The sequence below is a fragment of the Castanea sativa genome, chromosome 6 (genome assembly GCF_040712315.1).
Source record: "Castanea sativa cultivar Marrone di Chiusa Pesio chromosome 6, ASM4071231v1".
NCBI lineage: Eukaryota > Viridiplantae > Streptophyta > Magnoliopsida > Fagales > Fagaceae > Castanea > Castanea sativa.
The window spans coordinates 7378714-7398829 of record NC_134018.1 but is presented as its reverse complement, the minus strand read 5'-3'; the positions used below and the strand labels follow the sequence as shown (position 1 = coordinate 7398829).

Below are 20116 nucleotides of genomic sequence, written 5' to 3'. Positions count from 1 at the left end.
ACTCTTGAAAAACTTTGCAAGAAGAGAGTTTATGGCAAGTAGACTTTGACAATATGTATTTTTGAAACACTTTAAACAAAACACATCAAGACATCTTTGTGTGAAGTAGAAATAATAGATTGCATACAAAAAATAAGAAGCATGTGTATAAAAAGAGAAAAGAAACAACACATGTAAGGGTAGGTGAAAGAAACATACATCAACATATAATATAAAGAGAATAAGTACAATGTATGTCAGTAATGGTTACAAGGCCTAAGGTACAAGAACAATGTATCTCTAAAAGAAAGAAAAGAAAAAGATACAAGTAATCCTCACTACATCCCTCAAGATATCAACACTCCCCCTACCAAAAAGAAACTATACTAACTCTCCCCCCAAGAATGACTACTCTCATATCCAAAACTACTTCTCCTTTTTGTCATGAGTGACAAAAGGTAAGAGTGTCAAGTAGACATCTTATCGCTAGAGCTAGCATCTCCATCATCATCATCATCACCATCATCAGCCTCAGAATCAAAACCCACTAGAGGAGGTGGAGGAGAAGCCTCAGGAGCGAAGCCACCCATGATCGCCTTTTGTCGTTCAATACAATTGACATGAACATTCACCTGATACAGCTCAGTAGAGAGTGTATCAAGGCGAGCATCCATGCGCTGAAGTTGCGCCATGATGTCTCCGAAAGTCACATTGCCCATAGAAGAGGAGGGAGCGGATGTGGATGGAGCCGAACGGGTGGGAGGAGCTACTGACCCAGTCTGCCGTGACCTAAACTACTCCTCACTACGTTTAACGGTAGTGGCATCTATGACACACATGAAGGTAAAAGGGTCGGGCGCTGGAAAGGGAACAGAAAAGTGGAGTAAGATCCTTGTGATAGCGAATGGAAAGATTAGCTTATCACGGGACGCCGAATCCTGATGAACATCTAATACAGAAAGAATAAAATGAGAAGGGAAATCTATAGTGAGATGCTTAAGAAGGGACAACCTAGATCTATCCAAATACAAGTAAAGTGCGTTTTGTCAAAGGATTAACCAATTACATAAAATAATGACATATGTTTCTAACAAGTGAACCACATATGTCCTAACACCATCAACCCCTTCCTGAAACCTTTGAAAATAGTTGTAAGGCTAAACATTGCTGCTCAGGTATTACTTCCTCATTAATGCGGCCAGAGAGTTAGCTACAGAGCATTCAATGCGGTGGTAGCAGCTTTCCCTTTAGATATTTCATGGCCTTCCCCCTGTCCAGTCACTTCTTGATACTTATCCTTATTAGTAGAACTATGCGGAATGTTGCTCTTGATATCAAGCCGTACCCTCGGACCTCGGCTTCGCCCGGCCGAGGAAGTGTTCCTCCTCGGGCCATCTTCTAGGATGATCATGATCAGGTTGTACCTCTTCATTTACCAATATGGATTCTTATGAAGATGTTCACCCATCTTCGGACTATTTAATGTCTCGGATTGGGTCCCTGGTCCAATATATATATATATATGTACTCCTGGACTTATCATCCCTACATTATTAATTTTGTTTATTTTTTAATCATTTGTGGTGGACAAAGTACTCTTAATAATTGTATTAGAAGTACTCTATAATGCCATTTAATCGGATGGGCGACAAATTTTAGCTTTTGTAATTTAATTTTAATTATTATTATTATTTTATAGCAATGCATATATTGAAATTTAATTCTTAGATTTTGCAAATAATTGTTTATTTGATAATATGTTTTGGGTGGACGAAATTACAATTTCTGGAAAAAAAAAAAAAACCCTTAATAGATTATCAAAACCAAATTGTTTTCCTAATTGGTCCAATTAATCATTGTTAAATTTGATTAATTTTTTCAGTTATGTTTTTCAGTGTTTTGGATTGTAGGTAGAAAAAATAAGGTTTGAGAAAGTTTGTTTAAAACTAAAAGAATAATTTCCAAATTTTATATATTTTTTAATGATTCACAAAATGTTATAAATAACTTTTATTGAAAAATAAATATTTTCGTTAACTTGCCTTTTGAATTTCTGAGAAAAATTGGATTATTTTCATTTTAGTACGACAAAATTTATATTTATGATTTATGATTGTTCCTATATTACATTTATGATTGTTCCTATTATAAATAAAAATATGATTATGAAATACATTACTCCTTATTAAATTAGTCTAAATCGTAATTTTTTTTTTAATAAAACCACCATAAAAATAATTATCACACATAATGCACTGGTTCGCGGCTAGTTCTAATAATGTTCGTTACTCAATATCTATTTTGCAGCACTTTTTCTGAGATAAAAGAAATCAAATCTTGAACTTTTAGTTCCAAAGCAAGCATGATTCAACTTTCAAGCAATGGATCCATTAAAACTTTGATAAATTACTACTGTTTCAATTTATTTTGTAATAGATCACATGTTCAAATGTTATATCATTTTTGTTAAATACAAATCACCTATGAATGGTGCTAATTTTCACTAAAAATTCAATAGGTGTGCACCTACTGGGTGTAGGAGAAAGGGGTTAGCCTCTATTTTTTTGGTGGTAAGGGTATGTATCAAATTTGTTAGCATCTTGAGGGTTGAGAAGGCAGAAAAGATTTGAGATGGAGTGTTTATTTGGGAGAGTTTATTTAGAAAATGGTGGATAAATTACATGTTATTTACTATTGAATGGGCTCTTTAGGAGGGCATTTCCACTTGCAGTCCCAACTCTTAAATTTCCTGACTTGCATACTACTAAGAAACATAGCAAATTCTCAAATATTACCGATTAGAAGGGAAAGTAGCAGTGAGCATCAAAGCAATATATTTTCATCCACAAAGAAGTTTAGAAACCAATGCTAGACAAATGGAATCATTTGTGCAAAAACAACATAAAAGCTGAACCAAAGATGAAAACCGCCACAATTTTAAGCACATATTTATTTAGGAATTTATAAATATCCATTTATTATTGACACCTGATAGACATGTAATAGATAAAATTGACATGGGCAAATTACTGTGCTCCATGTGGTTTTGTTTGTCCAAATCATCTGAATAAATACAACACGTATCAATCTTTATAAGTTCGACAATCATGACATATGGTAGAAGTTTAGGTGAGGCTTCTACTTTAATATTTTATTGTATTATGTCGATTTGGGCTCAAATAAGGCACGAATAATACATGAAGCTGCAGAATTTTTTGCTTCCTTTACTTTTGACTTTTCTTCTCCCTCCATACACAAACCACCATCTTCAGTTTCTATTTGAACCAAGTATACATATTTCTTTGCGTGTGGTGGACCCTCCTCCTTCACAATGCTGCCAGTTATAGCAAATGTACATTTCAATTCAATATCTTACCAGATAGATAAGAAAGTGAGAATTTGAAAAAGGATGTTGTTTATTACACATACTCAAACTACATAGAAATCGTGACTTAAAGTCATGATTTCTATGTGCAGTGTGTTTGTGTGAGAATGTGTATAATATATATAATTCTTCACGACTTATGATAAAGAAGTTCATACCTGTAACTAGGTATAGCCCACCTTTTCTTCTGACAAAACTCTTGCAACTTTTTCTTTGCTCCTTCAATCTCTAATGACTTGTTGAGCCCAAAAGAAAAATCTAACCTCCCAATGTTAGTGGGCGATTTCGCTAACTCGAGCAATGCTTGCTTTGCTGCATTAAGCTTTGCAATTTCCATTAATTGATTAGAAGAACCTGAGGCAACAAACACACCATCGACATATACACTAGCAATATTCTTTGCCCCATCCCTCCAGGACTTAATGGCAACTTCCCTCCCTTGCTTTGCACACTGTTTATACAATGTATCAGTAGGATGGGGTTGTTGTTGCAAGACTTCAAGCGTGACAATAGGTTTCAGGAGATCCCTAAAGATCTTCAAACATAAAACAATCAATGATGAATTCTATATCAACACAGAGAGAGAGAGAGAGAGAGAGAGCATCCAAAACAAGAAAATGAAAAAAGACAAATCATTTTTGCCAAATAAGAAAAGAGAAGTTAAATACGCACCACCCATAATTTTTGCAGATCGAAATTGAGATCAAAATATATAGCTGCTGCCAAAGACTCTACAATGTCAGCAAGAACCTTTGGGGCTTTAATTGATCCATGTAAAACTATATCACCTTCTTGACTGACTTCATCAGCAAACTCTTGAACCTATAGAAGTAACACAAAACCATTTCTGTAGATCTTTGTTCAAATTCTAAACAAATATTAATCAAAGATAAGTCCAAAATATACGGATCAACACCATAACAATTAATTATCATGGAAAATCCTGTAAAACACATTGTAAAGTCGCATTTTCAAATTATAACACAGTGCATGTATTTACACACATGGTGTATAACAAGCATAGCTCTGATTATAAACTCTTAAAAGCATAATATCATACAAGTCGCTTAGAATGCCCAGCAAGCACTCATGGAGTTTCACCGAGCGAACCATGTTTCAGCTCCTCAATCCTCAACTTGTGCTCATCCTTGGGTCAATGGAGCCCCCCACCAGCAGGTACACTCAAGGTAAACTTTGACAGTGCAACTTCCAAGGATATAGGAAAAGCTGGCCTGAGAATTGTGATTCGCAACTCGTAGGGATAGGCCATTGCTTCCTCTTTGAACTGGTGCATCTCCCATATTCTTCAGATATTGTTGAAGCTTTGGCAGTGGCAAGAGCTATTTCTTTTGCTCTTGAACTTGGCTCGTCACCTTTTATCCTTGAAGGCGATTCTGAGATTGTGATTAAGGACCTCATAAGCACGGATGTTTCTTTCTCCCCTTGTGGTCATATCCTTACCTCGGCAAAAGCCACCACAGAACCCAGTAGCTGTGCTTCATTTTCTCAAGTTTGTAGGCATGGTAATTCTATTACTCACAACTTAGCTAAACATGCTAGGCATGTTAGATCTTTCCTAGTGTGGATGGAGGATATTCCTCCACAACTCCAATCTTTACTTTCAACCTATTATGGCTAATTTCTTTAATAAAATTTCGTAATGTTCTTCCTCAAACTAAAAGGGGTGCCTTTAATTCACTACAAAAGGTAACTAAAGTCACAATTTTAGTTACTTTTGAAGTGTGTAAAATTGTGTAAAACAGTTTGGGTACAACAAGGTTAACCTCTTTAAAAAGTATTGATTGTGTACTTCCATCATTTTGCTCATCTATCTATTGCACAATACCTCAATCTTTCAATGTGCCATGTCATAAACACTATGCAACTTAAATAGCGTGAGGATGAACTTTTGCAATTTTTAGGGACAAAAATCACAATTTTTTGAACCAATGACCTCTAGCTCAAGGTGCACTTCTCCCACAAAGGTGGAGTGTTAGTTTATTATTATTATTATTGTTATTATTAGGAAAAAAAGAATTTTTTTTTTCAATAAAATAGGAACAATAAATCTAAAGACAAAAGATTATTAACAATCGTTGATGTGGTGTATTGTAATTGGTGTATAATAAAATGATATCACTGATGGATCAATGTGAAAACAATGGTGCTCTAATCACAACTTACTACCTTAATAAATTGTGAAAAAGGTTGTGGATAAATTTGTCACTAACATTGCTCTAAAATAATTACAACTTGTAGGTCTTGAACTTGGACCAAATCTCTCACTCACTCTCCCTCTATAGCCTTTCACTCTTGTTAAGTAAAAACTGTAATATTAAACCACGACCAATAAATTTAAAATAATATACCAAATTATCAAACAAAAAAAGAAAAGAAAAGATAATAACATTAAGAATAACACAAAACGTAACTAATGAACAAATAATTAAAGAAAAAAAGACTAACCCTAGGGTGTTTGTTGTACAAGTTATGCTTGCAATATAAGCAATGTAGTAGACGATTGCAAACCAATAAATTCAGAAGAATATACCAAAACGCATTAACCCTAAGAGAATAAAAAACAAGTAATTAATAGATAAAGAAATTTTAATCAAAGTGGTTGGTGCCCACCCATTTAACGAGCATATATAAATTCCCAAAGTAGGTATTTGAAGAGATAAATTCTTTATGTAGCAATTTTGGGTGGGGTCAACAAGAGGAAGAGAAATTGCATTCATTGGGTGAAATGGAGCAAGATCATGGGATTTCGGGATATTCATACTTTGAATTTGGCATTGCTAGCTAAACAGTGTTGGCGATTACTCAACACCAAATAATTTGGTAGCACAAATTTTAAAAGCTAGATACAGCATTCATGGAGACATCTCACTTGGAGGAATTTATTGGTGAATTCACTTGGTTGCAGATGGAGGGTGCATATATGGGGGATGGATCAAAAACTAGGATCTGTAATCGAGTCATATCCCCAAAGCCCTCTTGAGACTACTTTTCAGTTTGGTAAGTGATCGAGCAGATTGATCCTATTACTAGACAGTGGAAACAACAGATTATCAATAACATTTTCCTACCATTTGTAAGATTTTCGTTATAGACCGAAAAAGTGTGTATAACATTGTGTACATTTGCTTGAATAATGTACACTATTCATGCAAATGGTACAAGTAAATGTAAACCAATAACTGTAAAAGAAGAAAAAAGAAAAAAAAGGAAAGAAAAGTGAGATGCATTTGTTAGACCTCATCAAGAAGAGAGACGCCCAAATTATTGTTGTGCCTGATGTAGCGGTGGAGGCCGTGGCGGACGGCGACCCGTGCGAGTTTGTCGTTGCCGACGTTGGCGGAGCGTAGGTCTGTGAGCTGTCCTGGGCCGACGCTAGGGTTTTCCAGGTACAAGTATTTGCTCACGGCTAGTCCCAGCACCACGTCGCCTACGAACTCGAGCCGCTGGTACGACCTAAACGACTCGCCGTTGTTGTTGTTGTTGTTGTTGTAGTAGGCGGGGTGTGTGAGTGCCTCTACTAGAAGAGCCTTGTCCTTGAAGCTGTAGGAGAGTATTTTTTCCACAGCTACTATTGTGGCTGACTTCTCCTCCTCCTCCTCCATGGACAAAAGAGAATCCATATGCAGAATTCCTAAATGACCAACCAACTTCCTAATTCATGGGAGTGATGAATGTTTTGATGCTTGCTTTTATTGTATTATTGTGTGTTGTCTTGGTTAAAACAGACCAAAAGTCAGAAAAGCAATCCTCTGCAATTTCTAAAGTGGTTGGAGTAGTTGGACTACATTGCTTTATGAAGCAGATATTTGAATGGTAAAACGTGTAAAACAAAAGATGCCACTCACTATAGTAGATGTATAAATAGGCATAAATGGTAAATCTTGGGCATCTAATTCTAAAAATCAACCCTATTAGATCATGTATACTTGTGTTAATTTCAAGGAAGACGATTTCGTACTGTACCGGTCGATACCGTCGGAATATTTCGTTCCAGTGCCTAAATCGGTACAGAAACAGGGCTGAATCGTACCGCCCAAAATACCGGGGTGTACCGGTTTGTTTCGGCTATTTCGACGAATTTCGGAGCTTTTCGGCGGTATTTTCGTTCCGGACCGGTACAAATATAATTGGGTTTTTTTAAAAAAAATACTATACTTACAGCAACAACATCATCTTCTTCTTCGTTTTAGCCACTTAGATCTTCTTTTAGCCATTGATTCGCTCCCTTCATTGTCTGCTTTCTACCTGCTTCGTTTGCTCTGCTTGTTGATATCCATTCTTTACTTTTTCTTTTTCGTTTGCTCTGCTTGAATGTTTTGTTATTGTAACGTATAAGCTGTACTTACCTCTTTCTCTTGGTTTCTCCTCCAAAAGCATAAAAAAAGCCTCTTATTTTATGTGCTTTTCACAAAGCCACGTGACTCTTCTTGGTTCTTTTTTTTTTTTTTTTGAGGACTCTCCTTGGTTCTTATCTCTTTGCTTATTTTGCTCTTTCAATTACTTTTTATTTTTTATTTAGTCAATTACTTAGACTGTACTGTCAAGCACAAATTACCTATGCGTTCCAATAAGGGCATTTATTACATTTTGTTTTGTGTGGTTATTGTAATCTTATTTGTGTGTATTGACACCAAATTGAAATTTGAAACAAGTTTCAAATTTCAATTACATTATTTATTTCAAATTTTCAACTATTGTCGCTCACTAGTTTTATATTTTTATTAATTAATAGGTTGATATGTGAGCTAGAGATAAACAAGTGAAATATTATATGCTTATAAATATAGTTTTAGAGATTGTGTGTGTGTGTGTATAATAGCGGTAAATCTGAAATGGTACACCGGCATTGACCGGTATCAGAAATATATCGTACCGCTAGCCAAACCGGTACAACCTCTGATACGATATTGACTTCCTTAGTTAATTTATATTGTCATTATAGTACCCATATAAATATATATATATATATATATATATATAATTACTATTCACATGTAAATATATATTTTAATACTTTTTTACTCATGTACACAAAAAAAAAAACATGGTTTGAGAGAATAATAAAAAATTGATAAAAAAAAAAATTTTAATAAAATGTAGTGTAAAGTAAAATAGATAATTTGATGTAGGAATTTTTGAAAAATAATTGTGTAAAATAGACAAGGGAGGTTTTTATGCTAAAATAAACAAAATTTTTTTTTGCATGGCTAACAAGAATGCTAGGATAACATTATTATGAGCAATGGCTATTACGTACGTCTGGTTACACAGAAATCTATATGTAATTTAAAATAAAAAAATTGAAATCATTAATTCAAGTTATAATTTCAGTTTAAAAAACTATTACACACAACTTTGCGTGCAATTGCTTGTGTACACTAGTCATTTTCCCATTATTATTATTGTTATTTTTTTTAGAATCTTCCTTTTCTGTTATTAGTACAATTCTCTCCACTTTTTTTTTTTTTCCTTAATGTTACAATCTAACTTTGCTCAAAATTAAATTCAGTCCTCTATCTTTCATTTCGATCATTTTAGCTCTTTAATTTTAACCGTTATTCAATGTAGTTAATCACATAAAATATAAGGATATTTTGGAATTTTTAAGTTTTGTAAATTAAAAAATCCAAAGTAATTAATAAAAAATACTTTCTGAAAAAAAGTTTTAAGAAATTAATTAAAATTTTTTAGTAAATATTTAGCCATCTTTACTTGTAACTGTTTCGCAGCAACCAAACAATAAAATGAAAAAAAGAAAAAAAAGAAAAAAAAAAAAAAGGGCTCTTTTCCATTTTGCCAAAATCCAGCATTCTCAAAATAATATCTCTCTTTGCATCCTCGGATCGGAACAATATTTCCATAGAAATAATAAATGAAAACTCATCGTCAACAGCCTTGCTGTAGTACGTTTTAAATTAATCTTTAACCATAGGTAAGCTGGTTCTAGCTTTTGCACAAAAATGAACCACGTCATTATAAGATTCGATCAACCAATATCATAGCTTGTAGATCAAACTTTAGTAAAGCCAACAAATGAGGTCCCACTCAAAAACATTTAATAATTTCCCAGAGAGAAATGGGGTATAAAAAAGCATTTCTCTTTTTTAAAAGACTCTATTTAAGAGAAAATGCGATACTGCAAAATTAGATTGTACAAGTATGACATTATTCCGATGCACAAAGAGTTGCGCCAAGGGTGAGATCTCATGTTCGAGTCCGAATATGAATTTGTGTAGGGTTACCTTCCTTGGTAGCTTAGGATTGCTGGTGCCCCTTGTGGGGATGGGGAAGCTATGGCTCACCGGTCCCCCTGCGCCCCAGTAAGACTCGGACCCTAGCGAGTAAAGTGTTATTATAGTCACATCTAGGTAGAATTGCCATGTTGGTCGCCTCCTACTCGTTTTTCATTAAAAAAAAAAAGTATGACATTATTCTAAGACCTTATGAATTGAGAAGAAAGGAATATATAAACAATTAAAATTACTTTTTTTTTAAAATTTTTTTTAGGAAGACAATTATCATTACTTGATATGCTAGTTGTCGTGGCCCGAGGGGGACAAAATATTTAATAAGATTATTTCATGGTCTAAATTATTTGCTTTTCCTTGCTTTCTTTATTCCTCCGGAATAACTTCACTCTTTTTTTTGATATCAAAATAAATACTTTAGGATTACAAAGTCAAAGTGATATTTTGGAAGCTAGTTGTTATTCCCTCCTGAATAACTTCACCCTTTCTTTATTCCCCTCCTGAATAGCTTTCTTTTTGATATCAAAATAAGTCCTTTAGGATTACACAGCCAAAGTGATATTTGGGAAGCCAGTTGTTATTCCCTCCTGTATAACTTCGATCACTCTTTCTTTATTCCCTCCTGAATAGCTTTTTATTTATTTATTTAATTTTTTTTTACAAGCTTTCAGTTATAGTACCTTATTGTCATTGTTGAAGCTTCAGGGCTTGTTTAGTAAGGGATTTTCAAACAACAACTTCAGAGCCTGCTTGGCAGGGGATTTCATTTAATAGTGTTTGAGTTACGTTTCTCATTTTAGGGTGTTTGAATGCTGAATTTAGAGAACTTCTCTTACTAGTTTTTAGTTTTCAATTAATATTACTCAATGACACTTTTATAAATATTTTAAAAATTGTACGTCCCACAAATTAGACTACATGTCATCACTTAAAAAAAAAAAAAAACACACACACACACACACATATACCAAACATACAATTATATGTTTTTTCACTTTTTGAAAAGACGTTATTAGAAATATGGTACCAAAAACATTTTTTGCATTATGAGTATTTTAAATAAATGTTTTCACAACGCTTTTTAAACTACAATTTTTCTATTATTTTGAACAACAATACTCAAACACCTCTACCATGCAGGCCCTCAACTATCGTAAGATGGAGTTGAGATCACATCTCTGTTTCTTCTTCTTCTTCTTTTTTTCTTTCTTTTCTTCTTCTTCTTCTTCTTCTTCTTCTTCTTCTTCTCTCTCTCTCTCTCTCTCTCTTAGGGTCCGTTTGGTTGGGAGGATAGAAAATGAAGAATGGATGGAAAAGTTGAAGGATAAAAAAGATTTTATTTTCTCTCATTTGTATTTGGTCGGGAAGGTAGAAAAGTAGAGGGATATATTGAAAACTTAAAAAAAAAAAAAATTATCTAGTTTAAAAAAACAAACACACCAAGTTTATTAAAACAAAAATCATGAAAAAAAAACTCAGTACTAACCAAAACAACCAATCATGCCCAGTTAAAAAACAAAAAAAGCCAAATAACAAAAAAAAAAAAAAATCATGCCCAGGTTAGAAGAAAAAAAACGAATTGGAGATTAAAAAAAAAAAAGCAGCAGTGCAATTAGAAACAAAGGCTCAGCTGCTCAGAAACGTCCAGTTAGATAATTTAGAATTGTTTTTTTTTAAAAAAAGAGTAGGAAACAAAGGGTAGCAGCACGTCCACAATGGGTTAGAAAAAAAAATTTTAAAAAAAGAATAGGAAACAGTGGGCAACACAAACACAGTGGGCTTTGACGTCGGCATTTTTGTTCAAACGTTTTTGCCCCATTTTCTCTCTAATATAGAGAGATTGTGTTTTGTTGAGCCAGGGAAAAAACTCTTGGGCCCATCAAAATTCCCTCTCCCTTTCAACTAAACACTTTCCTCAACCATTTTCTCTCTTATTTATTTATTTATTTTCTTTCTACCTATTTCACCTCCAACCAAACAAACACTTAGATTTTTTTTTTTTCCCATTCATTTTAGCTGTTTTGCCTGCAATTACAATGCTTCATTGTCAGTCTGTCACCCACTAATTTTCTTCTTAAATTTTCTTGGGCATTGTTTTCCACCACTCTTCTAGCTCTGCTCTTTTTTTTTTTTTTTCTTTTTTCTTTTTTAAATAAAAATTTCATTGGAAATGGTTTACTATCAATGTCTCTCTTCCTTTTTTTTTTAATTGGGTCTCACAAAAAAAGTTTAATGGGCGGACAAACCAATTTTCGCCACTCTACTAGCTTGTGTGTGTTTGGGTAAATACCATGGGAAATGGTTGACTATTCAATGTCTCTCTTAACTTTATTATTGGGTCTCATCGAAAAAGTTAATGGGTAGTCAAATAGGGTTAGGCTTAGGCATGGCTTAAGATAATTTAGACAGAGGCTTGCATATAAAAAAAAAAAAAAGAAAAAAAAAAGTAGAATGTTGAACTCTAACAAAAATGTTAAGTAAAAATGCAAAATTAACCTTTTAATTTTTAATTTTTTTTCATTTCAGTTCTCCAACTTTCAGTTTCGTCATTTCAATCCTCAAACTTTCAATTGTTGTCAATTTGGTACTTCGTTAAACTCCAGTTATGTCCTGCCTTTAATTGAGTCAAAACGATGTCATTTTGGTTTTTTTTTTAATAAATTTCAAAATTTAAAAAAAATTTAAAAAAAAACTGATATTAAAAAAAAAAGGAGGAATTGATTAAAATAAAAAATTTAGAAAACATAAAGAACCCAAGAATGAAAAACCTCTATACCTTCAAGATAGAGACTAGTCGCTCTTGGGAGTCGATTTCATCAAAATGCTTTCGCTAGTGATCCCAATTCCAGTCTTCTTCTTCGCGTTGTTTATCTTCATTGTCGGTGGCGGCAATTCTAGCGTCTCTGTGAAGATCGTTCGGGCGAGGATTGAAGAAAGAATCGAAGGTCTTGATTGCGCTCTTGAGGAGCGAGTCCCACCGCCAGTTATTGGAGGAAGAGGAGGAGGAGTCGTGGTGGCAGTGGCAGAGGGCAAAGTCGGAAAGCCGAGAAAAGAATGGTGGAGAAAAGGAAGAGAGGTAGTTTGGTCTTTTGAGATAAGGGTGGGAGGGGATTTTGGTGTTTGGGAAGGTAAGGTTGTGAGATGTAAATTTTAGTGAGTGATTTGGGTGTGGAATGATTCCTTGGTTTTCTTTTTTTTAATATCAATTTTTTAAAATTTTTCTTTAAATTTTGAAATTTATTAAAAAAAGAGAGAGCCAAAACAACGTCATTTTGGCTCAATTAATGGCTGGACATAACTGGAGTTTAACGGAGTATCAAATTGACAATAATTGAAAGTTAAAGAACTGAAATGACAAAACTGAAAGTTAGAGGACTGAAATGAAAAAGATTGAAAGTGAGAAGGTTAGTTTTGCATTTTTGCCAAAATGTTAAGTATATTAATTTCATACGTATATATAAGTTAATGAATATATATATATATATATGTATGTATGTATGTATGTATGTATGAATGTATGTAAATGCAGTTATCCAAAAACGGAACACCAATATTGACCAATATCTAAATATTTCATTCCCTTACTAAACCGAAATGAATTCAGGTACGATATTGATTCCTTTGATTGAGGAACTCAATATCTATTTATGTTATCTTAGGATTTAATATTTCTTATTTTCCTTAAGAAATTTATGATATGAAAAATACATTTGAAAGATAACTCTTTACATTTATTTAAACTATTTTAGTCAAATTTTCAATTTTTACTAATTTAATATATTTATTTATATTTTAAATAATTATTAAATTAATTATTGTGTTATCGCAGTTCAACCCTAATCCAGTCTCAAAATCCTTGAATCTTTACATTTTTTGATTTTTTGAATGGTTCAAATTTCAAAACCATGATCATATCTTCAATTATGTTTGCAATCCACCATGGCTAGTGGTTTTTTTCCTTCCAAAAAAGTTGAATTTCTTTGCTGGCAGTAAGGACAATAATCTTGGTGTACCCCAACTCCTTCGCTCTGAGTATTTCCTCTCTCACTGCTACTAGTTTGCCACAATGCTATATTTCCTCTCTCACTGCTACTAGTTTGCCACAATGCTAGTGGTGGAGCTAGAAATTTTTTCCAATGGCCAAGCTAGATGTGAAAAATTTCTTAATAAAAAAAAAAACATTACTCCATAAAGTCGTGCTTTACATTCTTTCTTAATATTAAAATTGATTTTGTACTCAATTTTTTTTTAACTCTTTTTTTAATTTACATGGTTAAACTATCACTCAAAATTTTATTGTCTTTTTTTAATTTACACGGTTAAACTATCACTCAAAATTTTATTGTCTATGGTCCCAACTTCTATATTGAGTAGTATCACATTTGAATCTTAATTATTTTTTCTCTTAAAACATACAACAATTGTGAATAGTTTCCTCATAAATTCTCACACATTAAAAACCTTTTTTTTTTGAGAAAGAATTAAAAACCTAAATATAAATGTTATAATCTAGTTATATATTCTTTGAAGAAAATGTAAATAAAATGTATAATGTATAGTATCATCAAAAAACCCCAAACAATTTATAAAAATACCTGCCCAGGAAATAACTATAAAAACAAACCACTAGTCAAAATTGAATATATAAAAAGCATAGAATAACTTAATATAAAAAGAAAAAAGAAAATAGAAGAGGCTAAGTTATTAAATATTAATCTTTACAATGTCACCCGAATGAAATCTCTGAAATTCTCATCAAAATTAATATTATTTATGTTTTACAATTTCTTAAGTAGGTAGTGCAAGCCAACTGTAGACACTCGTGAAACGGCATCATTTTGTACTAAAATACATGAAACAATATCGTTTTGATCACTGAATTAGCACAAAACATGTAAATATAATAGGAGACAAATGGACATTTTTAACACCAAAAAAAGAAAAGTTAAAAGCCACGGGATCTTCATACATGCAAAAAATTAATGGAGCATTTTAAGGAGTTAATAATGGAAATTTAAGCACATATTAAAATTTAGGAATTTATAAATATTCATTTATGGCGAAAAACTCATTTTAGTCTCTACATTTTCACGTGATTCCCACTATAGTCCCTAACTTTTTTTTCCACCGATTTTAGTCCCTATCCTGAAAAACCCCTCTCGTTTTCGTTCCTAACGTTACATCAGAGACGGAAATTGTACAACTGGCAAATGGCACAGTGCTAAAATCTGACATGACCATTAAAATAATAATAAAAAATGTCACATCTTCATTTAAATTAAAAAAATTAATTTATTAATTTTAAATAAAAAAAAAATTAAAAAAAAAACCGTTCTTTCATGTTAAATAATAAGAAAAAGTTAAATAATAATCGTTCTTTCATGTTCTTGGGGAAGAACATGGTTGCCTAGAAAATAAGAAATTCAGGATTTTCTTCTCTTTTCTTGCATTTTCTTAGTATCCAAACAAGCAAAAACATATACAAAATCATGATCAAATTCAGATACTCTAGCACAATCAACTAACAAAACCCAAAACACTTAAGCAACAAAATAATAATAATAAAACAAACAAAACCCAAAACACGGTCAGATCAAAAACAAAATATTAAAAATACCAAAACTCAAAGCCAATCCTCATCAATAAAATACACCAAAACACAATCATGAGCTAGTCAGATCAAACCACAGTGACCATCTAGGTTTAGAGAGAGAGAAGATCAGATCTCGGTCAAGGTGGGTTTCGGCCATGGATCTTCAACCATGGGGTTTTAAATCTGGGTTTTTTTTTTTTTTTTTTCCCTTTTTTTTGAGAAACATCTGGGTTGTAGGGATGAGGTTGTACCAGGTTTTGTTGTCGGTGGAGGAGGCAGATCTCGCGAGAGTAAACCTGCGGCTAATCTCGCGAGAGCAAACTTGGAGGATCTCGATGCCGTCGTCCTCGGCGAAGGCAGATGCGGCGGCGGTGAAGAAAGCCTCCTCCTCAATGAGGCGCGCGGCAGAGGAGGCCTCGTTGCTCAGCAAGGTGCCGTAGCGCTTGGAGAGCATCTCGATGAAGCGCGGCACCACGGCGTCGCGCGTGCGCTGCGTCAGCAGCCATAAGCTAAACACTAAGGCTCTGCTTGGGAGGAGGGAATGGAATGGAATGGAAAGAATAATTTTAGAATATTCTTCCCTTCCTTTATTTGGGAGTTTTAATGGAGGGAATGGAAAATCCATTCTCTTGTTTGGGAGTTTAAGTAGGAGAGAATGTAATGGATAGGAGGGAACACTCATTCCTCTCTATTCCCTTAAAACCTCAAATTTTTATTCCCCCTGAAATTGGGAGGAATGGGAGGGAATAGAATTAGATTTAATAAATTTTTTACTAAAACTCCCAAAATATCCCTATATATTCAACCCTTTATTTTAAAATAGGAGTCTAATAGTAATATTGTCATAAAATGATTCCATTCCATTCCCTCCATGTTACTCCCAAACAAGATTACTTACATTCCATTCATTTTCGTTCCTTTCCATTCTTTTATTTTAAAACATCTAATCAAGGTTACTTAATTCCATTCAATTCCTTTCCCTTACTTAAATACATTCAATTCAATTCCATTCCCTTCCCTTATGAACTCCCAAGCAGAGCCTAAGGTGTTGGTATTTGAGAGAGAAAGAGAGAGTCATGGATCTAAAAAGAAAGAAGAAAAACGAGAGAAAGAAGAAAAACAAAGATACAAACACAAATAGTTTGGAAAGAACGAAGAAAAAGATGTATAAAATGAGAGTCAATGAGAGTAGGAGTGTTGTGTTAATCTTTTGGGTCTGCGTTTTGTGTTGGTTTTCATGTTTAATTTGATGCGGATCTATAGGTTAATTTTCTGTTCTTATTTTTTGGGTTTGTGGTTTTTGGATTTTAATTTTGTGTTCTTAGATTTGAGTTTGTGTTCTTGTTCAAGACACACTTTGATCTCAATTAATGTGATCTTTTATTTTTATTTCTATTTTTTATTTTTTTATTTAGTTAAAATTAATAATTTTTTTTAATTTAAATGCTGATGTGTTATTTTTTAACCATAAAATAAAATTTTTATTATTATTTAATAATTCTATTTGTCACGTAGGTCAGTGCCATTAGGGCACTGGCGGAAAGGATTAAAATAGAAAGTGTTTTTCTAAATAGGGACTAAAAGCAGTGGAAAAAAAAGTTAGGGACCAAAGTGGGAATCGCATAAAAATGTAGGGACGAAAATGAGTTTTTCGCCTTTATTTATTATCGACACTTGATAGACATGTAGTAGATAAAATTAACATGGAAAAATTATTGTGCTCCATGAGGCCTTGTTTGTCCAAATCATCTAAGTAGATACAACACATATCAATCTATATAAGCTTGACAATCATGGCACATGATAGAAGATTAGGTGAGGCTTCTACTTTTATATATATATATATATATATATATATATATATATATATATATATATATATATATATATATATATATATATATATTATATTAGAGCCCAATAAGGCAAAAATAAGACATGAAGCTGCAGAGTTTTCTGCTTCCTTTACTCTTGACTTTGCTTTTCCCTCTATATACAAACCAAGATCTACTATTTGGACCGAGCATACATATTTCTTGTTGTGTGATGGGCCCTCTTCCTCCTCAATGCTGCAAGTAATAGCAAATGTACATTTCGATTTAAAATCTTACAAAATAGAAAGGAAAGTGAGAATATGAAAAATGGTGGCGTTTATTATACACATTTGAAGAACACAAAAATGGTGACTTGCAGTCACAATTTCCTAATGGAAATCGTTACTTTAAGTGCAAGTTGAGTGTAATAGTGTGTAACCTAGTTTTACCCCTTGAGAAAACAGTGAATACATTTTCTTAAAAAAAAAAATCTATTTTTTTCAGAAAAAACAGTGAATAGATAAGAAGTAGAAAGGCATGAATATTACATATCCAGCATAGGTGGTTTGATAGAACACACATAAAGGAGATTTAAAAAAGCACTCACATTGTAAGATTAATAACTACAATGAAGGTGCGAGTGCCCACAAGTCAATTGAACAAACCATGTAATCCTGCTAGTTCATCTTCTCCCTTCTTCCCCTCCATCCAAACTTGCCAATAAAGATATAATTTACACATGCTTCTAGTCATTGTAAGAGCATCCACACTAGATGTGGTAAACGTGCCAAATGCCAAATATTTGGCACACCAAACATCAAAAACTTCATTTTATCAGATGTTCCAAATCTCAAAATTTTTGACACATGTGAACAGTACCGTTGCATTTTTGCAACGGTACGGACGAGAATGGTAAAATCAAAAAATAGTTTTGTATTCCTTCTCTCTCATCCCACTTTGAGCCACTCCAAGTCTCCATCACTTCTCCGAATTCTTCTCTCTCTCCTTCCTCTTTGTCTAATTGCCCTCTCTCTAGTGAAGGATGGGTTCCGATGTGAGTATATTCTGGCGTGGGCTCTAGCGTGGGTCAGGTGACTGTGTGGGTCGTGGGTATGGCGGCGTGGTGGGTTGCGGTGAGGTGGGTCATTGCGAGGTGGGTCGCGGCAACTTGGGTCGTGGCGAGGTGGGTCACGGCGAGATGGGTCATGGACTCATGACAGAGGTGAGTGGGTTTTGATGGGTTTGTGGGTTGTGGGTTTGTGGTTTCTTGGTGGCTGGATCGGTGATGGTTATTGTTGGTGTTTATTTGTTTGGATCGGTGGTTTTTGTTGGTGTTTATTTGTTTGGATCGGTGGCTGGATCAGTGATGGTTTATTTGTTTATTTGTTGTCGGTGATGGCTGGATCGGTGGCTATTTGTTTGTTTGAATTGGTGCTAAATCGGTGTTGAATCGGTGGTGGTTTGGCATTTGGGTGGTTGTTGTGTTTGGTGGTTGGTATTTGCTGGTTTTTTTTTCCCTATTTTGTTGGTGGTTGCTGCCTTGCTGGGGTGTGTGGTGGTGGTGGTTGCTACCTTGCTGGGCAAAGTGGTGGCAAAGTGGTGGTGGCTGGTCGGTGTTGTTGCGGCAGTAGTTGTTGGTGGCTGTTGTTGTGGCAGTGGTCGATGTGTCGTTGTTGGTGTTGATGTTGTTGACGGTGATAATAGGGAGTAGATAATATATTATTTTAATGTGTAGTAAATATTATTTTAATGTATAGAATTGAATAATAGAACATCTGATAAATAGGATGTTGTAAAATGATGTGGTAAAATAATAAAATAGGGTTTTGATGTTATAAAATGACATTTTTTTGTAACATCTACTACGGATGCTCTAAAGCTAGTATTCTAGCTTCTCATAGCATTCTATGCCATCCTTATAAAGTTCTGAATCATGTACTATGAGAGAGAGAGAGAGAGAGAGAGAGAGAGAGAGAGAGAGAGAGAGAGAGAAAGAGAGAGTACAAAAGGCTTAATTTTATTTCAACTCACAAAAGGAAATGAAGCCTTAGTTTAAAATGTGTGTGTATGGAGCATTAGCAGAACTGGTTTCTATTTTAACCTTTTTAACTCACTTTCCAATTCACCTTACAACCACATTTTTATTTTTAAATACAACCCATTAAAATATTATAACTACACAATAAAATAATATAAAAAACTGAGATCTCTTTTCCTATCTCTCATAGGCCATAGCCACAACCACCGATCAATTCAAACCTAAACCCAATACCCAAACCCAAACTCAAACTCAAACCCAAAATCCAAACCACCCACTGCCACCGTAGAGCATCCCAATAGCACCACCCACCACCACAGCCGATCAATTCGAACCCAAACCCAATACCCAACTCACCAAACTTCTAAATTGAAAATCACCAAACACCCAAACAAAACCCAAAACCAAAATCCAAAGGCACCACCACCACCACCCCGAACAGAACCTAACCACCACCGAAACCCAGCCACCAAAACAACCACCACCGAAACCCACCACCAAACAGACCCAGCAAGCACCAAAACACACCACCAAATAGATCCATTAAACACCGAAACGACCCACCACCAAACCCGGTCACTGATTCAACTCCACAACCGAAACCCACTACCCAAATGCAACCACTAAAACCCAGCAACACCGATTTGATCCAACCAAAACTTAGTTAAACGGATTGAGATAGATGATCGAGAAACATGCTGTGAATAGAGAGAGAAGAGTGGGAAGCGGAGGAGAGAGATAGAGAGAGAAGAGGGAGAGAAGAAGAAGTGGGACTGAGAAGAGAGGAGACAGAGAGATCAAGAAGGGGAAAAAATAAAGAGAGGATAGGGAGAATCAGAGAGGAGAGAGAGAGAGAGAGAGAGAGAGAGAGAGAGAGAGAGAGAGAGAGAGAGAGAGAGAGAGAAGTGGGAGATAATAATAAAAAAAAAAAAAGATTTTAATGATACAACCGTAAATAGTAAGGTTGCATATATGCAACCTTACTGTAGCGGGGAGGGGAAAATTTTTTGGGTTTACAAATCAGATGTGGTGCAATCT

At 34.2% G+C, this 20116-nt stretch overlaps 1 protein-coding gene across 2 annotated transcripts; it reads right to left on the bottom strand.

Moving 5' to 3' along the window:
* Positions 1–2927: 2927 nt before the first annotated feature.
* LOC142638158 (ribonuclease 3-like protein 2) lies at positions 2928–7720 on the bottom strand. 2 transcript variants are annotated; one of them, XM_075812164.1, is made up of 5 exons: positions 7545–7720; positions 6622–7016; positions 4037–4186; positions 3523–3899; positions 2928–3313 (listed from the first exon to the last, which is right to left on the bottom strand). In XM_075812164.1, the coding sequence occupies exons 2-5, from the start codon at positions 7003–7005 to the stop codon at positions 3139–3141; spliced, it is 1086 nt and encodes a 361-aa protein (XP_075668279.1). In that variant the 5' UTR covers positions 7006–7016; positions 7545–7720; the 3' UTR covers positions 2928–3138. The 2 variants fall into 2 exon arrangements, with proteins under 2 accessions (XP_075668279.1, XP_075668278.1); XM_075812163.1 differs by lacking the exon at positions 7545–7720 and having other exon boundaries at positions 6622–7506.
* Between the last annotated feature and the right edge of the window lie 12396 nt (positions 7721–20116).